Source organism: Pseudopipra pipra, chromosome 13 (assembly GCF_036250125.1).
Source record: "Pseudopipra pipra isolate bDixPip1 chromosome 13, bDixPip1.hap1, whole genome shotgun sequence".
NCBI classification, from domain to species: domain Eukaryota; kingdom Metazoa; phylum Chordata; class Aves; order Passeriformes; family Pipridae; genus Pseudopipra; species Pseudopipra pipra.
This window is the reverse complement of record NC_087561.1, coordinates 20,110,379-20,122,405: the sequence shown is the minus strand read 5'-3', so window position 1 is coordinate 20,122,405 and position 12,027 is coordinate 20,110,379. Positions and strand designations below refer to the sequence as shown.

Below are 12,027 nucleotides of genomic sequence, written 5' to 3'. Positions count from 1 at the left end.
AAGAATTCCCTCCCAGTATCCCATCTAACCCTGCCCTCTGACAGTGGGAAGCCATTCCCCCTTGTCCTGTCACTCCAGGCCCTGATGCCCAGTCCCTCTCCAGCTCCCTTGGAGCTCCTCAGGTACTGGGAGGAGCTCTGAGGTCTCCACACAACCCTCTCTTCTCCCCAGCCTCCTGGCCCTCACACACCTGCACTGTGTGACCTGTCCAGCTGGATCCATGGGCAGGAATGTTGGCTTGGAGAAATCCCATGTTGCTGAGGACAAGTCCTGGGTTTGCAGAAGTTCTGCCTGCTCTGAGAAGGGCAGCTCTGCTTCCACAGGAACCAGCTGGGTGTGTGCAGGGTCCCCCCATGTTCTGGTGGGACTCTGAGCAGTGATTTTGGAGTTTGGGAGCAGTCAGAGCTCAGGCCTCACCCCTGGGCAGCCCCCCTGCAGGGAGGGGGGGCTCTGGGCTGTGTCAGGAGCTGTGGGACCGTCACTTCCTTCGTGCCGGTCACGAGAAAAAACTGCAGGATCAGCAAGAAAAAACTCAAGGGGCAGCTGGAGAGAAATAAAAAAAAAAATAAAAAAAAATAGCACTAACAGGTAGAAATCCAGGTGGGAACAAGGCAGGGAGGATTCCCAGTGGGGTCACTGAGTGCAGGCCACGGTGGGGAGCAGGAATTTCCTAGAGATCCTTGGAGTTTTGGTGTCGTCGGAGCAGAAGCTGAAAGGGGAGGTGGGAGAACTCCGTGATCCTGCTGTCCTGGAGCTCATCCCAGTGTTGTGTTCCTGCTGTCCTGGAGCTCATGCCAGTGTTGTGTTCCTGCTGTCCTGGAGCTCACCCCAGTGTTGTGTTCCTGCTGTCCTGGAGCTCATCCCAGTGTTGTGTTCCTGCTGTCCTGGAGCTCATGCCAGTGTTGTGTTCCTGCTGTCCTGGAGCTCATGCCAGTGTTGTGTTCCTGGTGTCCTGGAGCTCACCCCAGTGTTGTGTTCCTGCTGTCCTGGAGCTCACCCCAGTGTTGTGTTCCAGCAGTGGAAGCCATGGCCATCCTGTTTGCTGTCGTGGCGAGGGGCACCACCATCCTGGCCAAGCACGCCTGGTGTGGAGGGAACTTCCTGGAGGTGACGGAGCAGATCCTGGCCAAGATCCCCTCGGAGAACAACAAACTCACCTATTCCCACGGCAGGTGAGTGACCCCCGGGGGCTGGCAGGAGAACAGCAATAAACTGGCTGTGTTTGGGGTTGTTTTCCTGTCATCCTGTCGGCTTCTGCTGTCCCAAATTCCCGTGCAGCAGAGCCAGGATTTAAGTTTAGCTCAAGCAGTTGATACACAATCAAGCTTTTCTGGTTTGGTACAACCCCAAAGTGAGCTGGAGCGTGCCCAGCTGGGGGACCTTTGGAGTGTGGCTTAGGGAATCTTTCCCTGGCTTTTCTGAAGCTTGGACGTGGTGGATCACTTGTGGATCCTGGGGGCTTTAGGAGGAGTGGTGCTGGCAGATCATTGGAGTCATCCTGAGCTGCCACAAATCCAGAAGGGTTTTCCCAGGATTTTTCCAGCTCTCTGAACAGCCCTTGGGATTAGATGGTTCATCACCTGAGACTTATTGCACCCGTGAAGTCGGTGAGTCCATGTGCTGGGGAGAAAACTAAACCCACTGTGGCAAACAAACTAAAACAACTGTGGAAAAAACAACTTTAGAGGCCCCATTTCAGCCCTTTTTTGGGGATGGGCAGCAGGGCAGGATCCTCTCTGCTGCCCAGGCTGGTGTGCTGGAGCTGCTCTGGCTGCCTGAGGATTCAGGGTGAGGATTGGGATAATCTTCCCTCATCCTTTCCTGGTTTGGGAGCCCAAACAAGTCCCTGTGGGAGATATTTTTGAGGAAGCCCAGGGCTCTGACACACCTTAGCCGCTGCATCTTTTCTTTCCTGCTGTAATTTTAAGGATACAGTTATTTCCTGGGAGTGAAAAGCAATAACTTTGCCTCAAATGCTGTTCAACCGACTAAAAAGCTGAGTTTGAGGAGGGCTGCAGTGCATTTTTAGAGAGAACTGGGCAGAACAGGAAAGCTGGGAAGCTACAACGAGCACAAGGAACTGTTCCTCTTGTCTGGAGTGTTCCAGGGATCCTCTGCCTTGCCACATTCCCAGCCTGGCCAGAAAGTTCTCTGATGTCTTTCTAAGAGAATTTCTCTTCTTCTGAAACAGGAAAAAACCTCAAGTTCCTTTGAACTTTGAACTCCTCAAACTCATTTAATGGGTTCTGTTTGTTTTTAAGAAGAACTTCTGTGTGTTTTTTATACTCTCCAAGGAAAACCAGCCATCAGGAATTCTGTCTCTGCTGTTTGGATTCTTCTAGGAATCCCTGGGGAGCCTGCAAGGTGGTGTCAGACAAGCTGCACCTCACTCCTTGCAGGACAGTTGTGGATATGCCAGGATTTTTTTTATCTTTTCATGGAAACAGACCCTCAGGGCAGTTCTAGCCCACTCCTAAAGCTTATTTTGGCCTTGTCTTAATGTTACAAGACAAAACCTGAGTGTGGAGCTCCTGAGCTGTACCCTTGGAGCTGGACAAGGCAAGGCTTTGCAGAAGAATTAATTTGCTTTATTCTGGAGTTTGTAAGAGGTTCCAAGTGCTTCCTGGGGGGAAACTTTTGGGAATGCACAAATGTCTCCTCCCCCAGCCCCTGAAGGCCCCACAGGCAGCAGTGTCTTTTAGAAAATGAGTCCTGTGGCAGCTCCAAATGATCTTTTTTTTTTTTTCCTTCTTTTCAATTCTCTGCAGTTACCTGTTCCACTACATCTGCCAGGACAGGATTATTTACCTCTGCATCACAGATGACGTGAGTATTTTGTTCCCAGCAGGTCTGGGAATCCAGCTGTCAGTTTTTAGTGGGTGCTGGTCTGAGGTGCCTTTTCCCCCGTGGAAAATGCTCGTGTTCTCATTCCCGCTGGTTGCAGCTCTGCTGTCTAAGCCTGGAACTCCAGTTGTAGACTCACAGAATGGTTTGGGTTGGAAGGGACCTTAAAAATCATCAGGGACACCTCCCAGTGCCTGTGAGTTGGTAGTTTTGAGGTGAAGTCCTTGGCTTTCCTGGTTCCTCCCCCAGCAGTGCCAGGGCAGTGGGATGGGGATGCAGGGACCGGTTCAGTTGTCAGTGCCTGGTGCTCCTCAGTTCTGGAAGTGCTGAAGCCAAAACTTCTCCCTCACTGCAGGAAGGTGCCAGGCACTGAATTAGAACTGTGGATATCCAGGCTGGGAATGCAGCCTGGAAACAAGGCAGGGAGAATTCACAGTGGGATCACCGAGTGGTAATAAAAGAGCGCTGTGGCTGCTCTTCCAAGCCCTGGGATAAGCAGCCCAATGCCAGTGTCACACCCAGACACACCAGTTAGGACTGGGAGTTGCAGTCTCTCTGTGAGTGGCTCTGTGCATGCTGTCATTCCTGGTGTCTCTGCTCTCTCTCCCAGGACTTCGAACGCTCCCGAGCCTTCACGTTCCTGAACGAGATCAAGAAGCGGTTCCAGACCACGTACGGCTCCCGAGCCCAGACTGCCCTTCCCTATGCCATGAACAGCGAGTTCTCCAGTGTCCTGGCAGCACAGCTGGTGAGCCCTGTGGCTCCAGGGCACTTCCCTGGCAAGCCAGACCTGCCCCAGGAATTCTCCTTGGGTTTGCTCCCTGGGAACTGCGTGTGGAGCCGGGCAGTGGGCTGTGCTCCCCACGCTCCCCCTGCAGCACCCCACAGCTCAGGGGGGAACTGGGGATGGAGGAACTGTTTGGATCAGGAGATCAGAGCTTAATGGGAACACTGGAAATGTCCAGGCTGGTTCCAGTTACCACCCAGTGCGAGGGAATGTGGCTGTCACTGAGAGCAGGACAAAGGTGTGGTGCTCCTTTGCTGCTCAGCCTCAGAACTTGAGTGTCTGCTGATCCCTGACTGCCTTTTCCTTTTCTCCTTCCCTTTGCCTTTCCCCTTCCCCTTCCCTTCCCAGCAATTCCAGTGGCTGCTGGAGTGTGACAGGGTGTTTGCTGGTGGCACTGTGGCCGTTTCAGGAGCAAAGACAGCTGGGCTTGGGTTACACCAAGTGCAGGACTGTGGGGAACTCTCCAGCTTGCACTGAGGCTCCGAGGGTTTCCATTCCCAGCGTAGGAGGAATGGAAGGAAGGAGGTTCAAGAGCAGGATAAATAACCTGTGACAGGTCCCTGAGTTGAGATTTGCCTTGGATGCTTCCAGCCCCAAAATGAAAAGGGTGAGGGGAGTATCCCTCCCCCCTGAGCTGGGATGAAGTTCAGGATGCTGCATTCCCAGTCTGTGGAACACTGTGCTGCTGGCAGGGGGAGCTGCTCCCCTGCCCTGGCTGCAGCCTGGCTCCTGCACGGGCAGAACACTGTCAGTCTCCTTCCATAGAAATTCCCGGGTTTCAGAGGACTTTTTTGGCAACTCTGGGGCTGTTCTTGGACTCCTGGAAGGAAAGGTGGAGTTGGAGTTCACTTCTCTCTTGGAGTGTGGGAGCTCTGTGCTGGGCTCTGGCAGAGCCTTGATGTCCAGCCTGGTTTTGGGAGAGCTCTTGGCTTGCTGTGGGTTTGGGTTTGTGTGTTTGAGGTGCCACACAGGAGAGGGTGGAAATAATTGGGTTGTTTTATCTCTTTTATTCCCAGCAGCATTTGAAGGAAGGTTTGCATCTCCCTCCTAGAACCAGATGCATTTCCCAGAGCAATCAGTTAATTGTCTTCTAATTAACTTGCCTTCCCTTGCTGGATAACCAGGCTCTGCAAACACCCTGTGCTGCTGCAGTGGGGTTTTTGTGGGGGAGAGGGAGGGGGTAAAGCAGTTTTTTGGGTTTGGGATTGGGCTGCTCTTAAAACCTGAGCTTCCTGTAGAGAGAATGGTGCAGTTTGGGCTTTTCCCTGGGATTTGGGCTGCAGAGCTGCTCTCCCAGCACCCCCAGCAAGGGCTGGGGGAAGGACAGGGAATTCCTACAGGGAATAATAGCAAGTGAAATGAGTGGAGCCAGCTGGAAGATGGAGAAGGAATAAAGAACTGCTTGGTGACTGCAGATCAATAACGTTATTAGTGCACAAACCCTCAGGCTGCAGGGCTGCAAGAAAAGGCTTTGGATCTCCCTTTGAAGACTCTTAAGAGCCCTTAATTGACTACAAACAACTCGATAACCTGGTTTGGGGTTGTTTGTGGGGCTTTTTTTTTTTTTTTTTGTGAGATCTCCCTTGAATTAAAGCCAAGATGTCCTTGGAATGTTGGCTTTCAGGGCTGTGGGGTGGGAGTTCTCAGTGCTCTGCTGTGCCTGGGGAGGGTGTTGGTGCTGCTGTTCTCCATGGAGGCCTTGGCTCTTCTGATCTCTGGGAAGTGCCAGATTTGGGGGTGTTGCAGGTGCAGGAGGAGGGGAAGAGCTCTGGCTTCTCAGTGTAGGAATTCTGGCCCACTCCCAGTTCCTGTTGAGGTGCAGGGGGAAGCAGGACCCTAAGGTGAAGGAAGGTAAAGGGAGGATTTGCCCTTGCACTGCTGCTGCTTGAAGTTTGTCCTGGAATTTGGGACAGGAGCCACGTGTGGGTGCCCACAGTGAGTGGGGAAGGGGGTTTGGAGAGTCCCAGGAGTTCATTTCGGGAGTAAGGACAATTCCAGTGCATAATAAACGAGATTAACTTCCTGTGGGTGATGGGATGGAGTTTTCCTTCTCCACCAGGCTCTGACATGTGAGGACTGAACCTACACAAAGTGCTGGCTCAGCACTTTGTAGGCTGCTCAGGGCTGGAATAAGTTTAATGAGTTGCCTTATCAGAAGAGCCAGGCGGTTTTTGGAGCTGATATTCCCCTAAAATCCCAGCTTTTCCAGGTCCCTAAAGCTCAAGAGGAGCTGCCTGTCTCAGCTCCTGCATATGGATGGAGTCCAGGCCTCAGCCAAGAGCAGTTCAGTGCTGGCAGAGCTCTTCCCTCCCTGCTCCAGGCTGGCAGCCTGGCTGCCCTGTCCTCAGTGCAGGAGCAGGGATGTTTTCCAGGTGATCCCTGTCACTGGTGGAGCCAGAGATCCCACTCCAGCTCAAGGGCAGCACACACATAATCCTGGGAAGGGGGGCTGTGCTTCCAGTCCAGCCAGTGACTAGCTTTGATAGTGGGCCAGTCTGCACCTTCTCCCAAAACTCTCCACTGGGGCAGTTCCAGAGGAGCTGTTGGATTTGGGTGCTGTGCCCATGAGTTACCAGGTGGGTGCTGTCAGTGTTGGACTCTGTCAGATATGGATTTCAGTTAAACTCCTGTCCAGAAGAAAACTGAGATTGAAGCAGCCAGGTGGGTGATCATGGAGCAGAGCAGCTGTGATGGGATCAGGGACTTCAAATCCATGCAGGAAGAGCAGGACTCAGTTCCCTGATGCCACTGGCCCTTGGTTTCCCTCCTGGGGTTCTGCAAACCCTGAGGCTCCTCTAAGCTGGGGGTTGGCTCGTGCTGCTCCCACCCCCCCGAGCTGGGCAGGCACCAGGGGATCACTGGGGTCCCAACTGGGGGAACTGGAGTCACTGGCACTTCCCAAGGGAACGAAGGGGCAGGGCTGACAGGAGTGGTGCAACAGGGAACACACCAGAGGGGCTGGAGAGCAGCAAAGCTCTTGGCAGGTGAGCTGGGAGATCCTCCTGGGTGGGTCCAGGCCATGGGCTGGCCCTTGGCTGCTCCTGTATCCTGCTCCTGTTGGGACACTCCAAGTGGCCACCTTCAACATTCCCAGTCCACAGGCACTCCTCACCTTCCCTGGATCCCCCTCTGAGGCCACCTGTGGAGGTGGATCCCTGCTGTCCCGTGGGATTGCAGGGCCCCCTCCATGTGCTCTAGAGAAGCTCATCAAAGTGTGTTGCCTTCAGAAATAGTTCTGAGCTGAGGAGTGGGGCTGGGACCCCTGACAGGGACCCACAGCTCCTGCCTTAACTTCCCTTCCCTGCTGCCAGTTGCTTCCACTTCCAAAGGGGACTGTCACTTCTGGGCCCTCTGGGCACCAGTGTGGGAGCAGAGGGGGGGTGAGGTCTGTAAATGGCTGAAAAAGCCAGATTTTGGTCTTCCACCCACTGATAAACGCCTTGGGTGGGTTGAAAACTCCCCTTTCTGTCCGTGCTGTTCTGCAGGGACCCGGGTTGCCTTTGTTTGTGTTAAAGACCTGAAGGGGAACGTTGAGGGTCCTGTTTTCACTGACTGTTTTTGTTGAGGTCCTGTTTTCATTGACTGTTGGTTTGTTGAGGTCCTGTTTTCATTGACTGTTGGTTTGTTGAGGTCCTACTGTTACCAACTGTTCTTTATTGAGGTCCTACTGTAACTGCCTGTTCTTAGTTGAGGTCCTGCTGTCACTGCCTGTCCTTTTTGAGCTCCTGCTGTCACTGCCTGTCCTCTGTTGCAGAAATACCACTCGGAGAGCAAAGGCCCCGACCAGGTGGCAGAGACACAAGCCCAGATCGATGAACTCAAAGGAATCATGGTCCGGAACATAGGTACCTGCTTCCCTTGGGAAGAGCTGCCTGGAGCCTCTCTCACTTTGTGTCACACCAGTTTGGGTTTTGACAAGTCTGACTGTTCAAAAGAGAGCTGGAATTGACCCAAATTCAGTCCCCAAACACAGCCTGTGTGATGAGAGGCTGCTCCTGAAAGACCTGGCAGTGCCAGGAAGGCTGGGAATTGCATCCAAGGGCTCCTGGCTTAGGGTTGGGTGTTGGAAGCAGCTTTTCACACTGGGATTCTACCTTCCAATCTGGATTTTTGTCTCTTTTCTCCAGACCTTGTGGCGCAAAGAGGGGAGAAGCTGGAGCTGCTGATCGATAAAACAGAGAACCTCGTGGATTCCGTGAGTCTGGGGGAGAACCTGGAGCTGGGAAATGGTGTTCCTGCACCCCAGGGAGCAGGGCAGGGAGGCACCAGCACCCAGAGACACTTAGACAGACACAGGAGCATGGAGTCCTGCAGGGAACCCTTCCCTGGGTCGTGTCTTATCCCTGCCCTCCTTACAGCTGTTTCCCAGCTGCCTCCCAGCCCGGGAAAGATCCAGATAAACTGGAAAATGTGAGTCCGTGCAGTTGTGATGATACAACAAAGGGGAAAGTGGAGCTGGTTTAAAATAAAAATCAACCTGAGCTGTTCCACCTAAAGAGTCTGTGAAGACTCTGGAGCTCCTCTGAGTGTTTCTAAAGGAGGGAGGACTGAAAAAAATCCTAAATTTAATGTGATTCTAAAGCAGTGTTATCTGGTAAAGTGCCCAGTTCCTGTGGCACCCAGCACTCCAAAGCCAATCCTGGAGTTCCTGGATCTTGTGGGGACCTCTAAGGTGTCAGGAAGCCCTCGTGCTTTGGAGAAGCAGGAGAGGTGCCTGGAGCTTATCCAGCAGGAATATTGTCCTCCAGCTCCCAGGTGTGCAAACCTTGTCAGGTCCTCAGGTGGGAATGCTTTAGGGAAAGGGACTGGAATTCCTTCAGGAATTGGGCTGCGTTCCCATGGGAGCTCTCCCAGGGAGTGCTGGTTCTTGGAAACCATGCAGGAAATGAAGGGATGGGATGTGTCCAGTGGGAATGTCCTACCTGAGTGTCCTGGGAGATCCAGGGCTGATGTTCTCCAGCCTGGGAATGGGCTCTAAGTCAGGAGTGCAGTTCACAGGGATGCAGTTTCTGCCCAGGAGGTGGTTTGTGGGAAAACTGGCAATTCCCAGCAGAGTGAGCTGCTGGATTGGCTGGATCCAGCCACTGCTGCCTTTCCCTGGGCAGGAGCATCCTGGCAATCCCTGCCTTGACCCAGCCTGGTGGGTGTTTGGGGTTGTTTGGTGACCAAAAGCTATTTTGAAGGAGTGAAATTGCAGGATACAGAGAGGAGACTTGGAGTGGGACAACACAGGCTTTCCAGAACAGCTTGCCCAGAGAAGCTGTGGCTGCCCCAGCCCTGGAAGTGTCCAAGGCCAGGTTGGATGGGGCTTGGAACAACCTGGGGTAGTGGAAGGTGTCCCTGCCCATGGCAGGGAGAGGAAAAGATGATCTTCAAGGTCTTTTCCAACCCAGGCCATTCTGTGACACTGTAAAACGCAGGAGGCCCAAATTCTGGAGGAATGTTCGGGCACTGAAGGACTTGTGTCACCCCTGGGGTTTGGCTGGCAGGAGTGGCACTATGGATTGTCCCAGTTTGGCAGGTGTATTTACACTAATTAACCCCTGGAATATGTTGGGGATTAGATCAGTGGATCTGTAAATATTTTGGAGCACTTCAGTTCCCAAAAGGTCAGAAGTGAGATGAGAACCCCACCAGTACTCTGAGATAGACCAATCCCTGTGGGCAGCCCCCAGACCTGGGAATATTCCATGTTTAATCCTTCCAGGCTGGCTCTGGACTTACTCACACACTTTATCCTGTCCCTGGAGTTGTGGGAGAGTTTTCTCTTGCTGCCTGTTCAGTTTTGTGCAGGAGTTAAATGGCTCTGGAGGAGAAAACTGCCACGGTTTTGGGAAGCAGGGAAAAGCTTGGCTCTTCTTGGGATCCAGCTTCCTTTGGGAATGAATTCCCTGTTTTCCTTTCCCTTGCAGTCAGTCACTTTCAAAACAACCAGCAGGAACCTCGCCCGGGCCATGTGCATGAAGAACCTCAAGCTCACCATCGTCATCATCATCGTGTCCATTGTAAGTGTGGAGAACCTGGGAAGTGTGGAGAGCCTCTGGAAAACACCAGAACCTGTCCTTGGATCCACGTGTTGCTGCAGGGAGAGGCAGGGGGAGGAGGGTGTTGGCCAAGTTCTTTAGGGGTTTGGTAACTGGAGTTTCCAGGTGTGTGGCAGTTGAGGGAAGGATGGAAATCCCTCATTCTCTACAGAATTCCCGTTTTCCCTCCCCAGGTGATTCTCTACATCATCCTCTCAGCAGTGTGTGGTGGGCTGGCCTGGCCCAGCTGTGTGCAGAAATAACCAGAGCTGCTGCTGGGCCCTTGGAGATGAGTGCCAGGAGTGTGAAGAAGCAACCTACGGAATAACTCACCCGTCACCTCTGCCACCTCCTCATCCCTCCATCCCTCCAGGACTTCAGACTTTTTTGCCTTAACACCCCAGAGGGGCCCAGAAGGAGCTGTGACCTCCAGAGTGGGCTGGGCTGGATTACTTGAAGGGATTTCTTTGTTCCTTTTCCTGTCCCCACGAATGCCTTCCTTCCCTGTGTCCCTGTGGCTTTGCACTCGGATGGGGAACGGGCCTGGCCTGCCTGTGAGGGTGGAGCCAGAGGGTGGTTTGGGGTGGGCTGAGCCAAACTAACAGGGCAGGGATGAGATGGTTTGAGTGTCCACAGTTCCTGGAGATGCACATCTGGCCACGTGTGGCTCTCAGTGCTTCAGCACGGGAAGGTCACGGCTCTAATCCCGGTGGGAACAAAACCAACGGGGCTTTGTGCACTGAGAGGTGGGAAATCTCCCTTTTCCTGGGGAGTTTTCCTGCAGGTGGGGGGGTCACCTCAGCATTTGGAATGGCTGCCTCTTCATCCTCACTTCTTCCTCATCTCCCCCCTTGGTTTGTGGCTGGGTGGGCACAGTAAAGGAGGCGGCTGCTCGTGGTTCCAGCTGCAGTCACGGATCTGCTTTCTCCCAGGTTATTTCTCCCGCTGTTCTTTGGAGGGTGGATTGGAATGAGTACAATGCTGGCACTGGCTGGGGTGAATTTGGGGGCCAATCTGTTGCTCTGGCTTGATCAGGTGTCAGGGAGCTGCTGCTTGTGCTTCTTCTCCTGTGAGTGCTAAAACCACAGGCCAGAGAAGGGCTGGAGGTGCTGCCTGGGGACTCCGAGGGCTGAGGGAGAAAGGCTCTGCCAGAGGCAGGAATGGGCTCCTCTGGGAAGAGTTCAAACCAAACCCAAGGCTGAGAACCAAAAGCAGGCTCAGCTGGGCTGTTCTGTCCCAGCTGCTCCCCTGAAGCACCAGCCAGGCCTGGCTCCTGGGGGAGTGGTGTCCACACTTGTGTCCTGGAGCTGATGGGCTCCTGTCCCAGAGAAGAACCAGAAACACCCTCCACGTGGGCTCCAAAGGAATCTGCTTCCTTCATCCCAGGGAAGTGGGGTGGGGTGGTGGCACAGGAAGGGGACTGAGCTGGAGCACGTGGTGGGTGCTGTGGGGTCCTGGTGACACAGGGAGGGTGGTGATGTGACACTGCTGCTCCTTCACTGTCACACCCACCCTGCAGCTTCCCAGCAGCCCCCACAGAAAGAGTTCTCTAAACTCACAGCTCCTTTGGATTTGTGTTCTGCTGGGCCCAAACTTCACCAGGGGTGATGGGACTTGGATCCCCCTCCATTAAGAGAGGCCACTGGCACCTGCTTCTCTCCCTGTAAATGGAATGTAAAGCTTGGAGAAAGCCCCCCCTCAGCTCCTGCAGCCCCTGTACAGCTGTGCATGTTTGGGGGGCCTGGTGTTAACCCTGTTCATTGCCATGATTTCTTGTCTTATGTACAAACAATTTTTAAAGAAAAAAAAAATCCTTCCTTTCCTTTCAAAGGATGCACTGAGGCATTAGTGTAAAAACAAAAGGTAACTTGATTGATTTCAATAAAATTCCTGTACAGAAAGCAGAGCTCCTTAGTTTTGTGGAAGCCTTTCCACCTACCTCGGGAATGCTGTTAGGGTTTGGAAGCAGGTTCCTGTATCAGGATGAGGGAGTTGGATTTCCTTTGGAACCTGCAGAAACTGTTTGAGTTGCTGATTATTATCTTGGTTGCACTTTAATGCTATCAGCCAGGGCTCAGGATGCTGGAGAATGTTGGAGGCTGAAGGGAGAGCCCTGGGGGTGAGAACAGCTTGGAAAAATGGAATGAGAAAACCTGAATTAACAGCTCCTTAGTGGGATGGGTCTGGGGTTGGTGCTCAGTGTTTCCCTCCTGAAGCTGCTTCCAAGTGTTTGTCAGCATCAGATTTGTATTTAAAATTCCCATGAATCCAAGCAGAATCCAAGCTCAGCACCTTTTTGCTTCTCTGGTCAGCTTGGAACTGTGGATCCAGGTGTGGATCTCCACGGCCATCCAGGCTGCAGAGAGACCATCC

General features: G+C 53.2%; 1 protein-coding gene across 1 annotated transcript; it reads left to right on the top strand.

Moving 5' to 3' along the window:
* The first annotated feature begins 1,015 nt into the window (after window positions 1-1,015).
* Window positions 1,016-11,555, top strand: VAMP7 (vesicle associated membrane protein 7). Its single transcript, XM_064670294.1, has 7 exons — window positions 1,016-1,172; window positions 2,769-2,826; window positions 3,455-3,592; window positions 7,386-7,476; window positions 7,759-7,826; window positions 9,544-9,636; window positions 9,849-11,555. The coding sequence occupies exons 1-7, from the start codon at window positions 1,027-1,029 to the stop codon at window positions 9,915-9,917; spliced, it is 663 nt and encodes a 220-aa protein (XP_064526364.1). The 5' UTR covers window positions 1,016-1,026; the 3' UTR covers window positions 9,918-11,555.
* Window positions 11,556-12,027: the final 472 nt, after the last annotated feature.

What these genes read in the sequence shown, in the direction of transcription:
- VAMP7 (XM_064670294.1), top strand. Translation starts at nt 1,027, where the DNA reads ATGGCCATCCTGTTTGCTGTCGTGGCGAGGGGCACCACCATCCTGGCC. An exon ending in CTCACCTATTCCCACGGCAG is followed by an intron (nt 1,173 to 2,768) that starts GTGAGTGACCCC and finishes AATTCTCTGCAG; the next exon opens with TTACCTGTTCCACTACATCT. An exon ending in GTGTCCTGGCAGCACAGCTG is followed by an intron (nt 3,593 to 7,385) that starts GTGAGCCCTGTG and finishes CCTCTGTTGCAG; the next exon opens with AAATACCACTCGGAGAGCAA.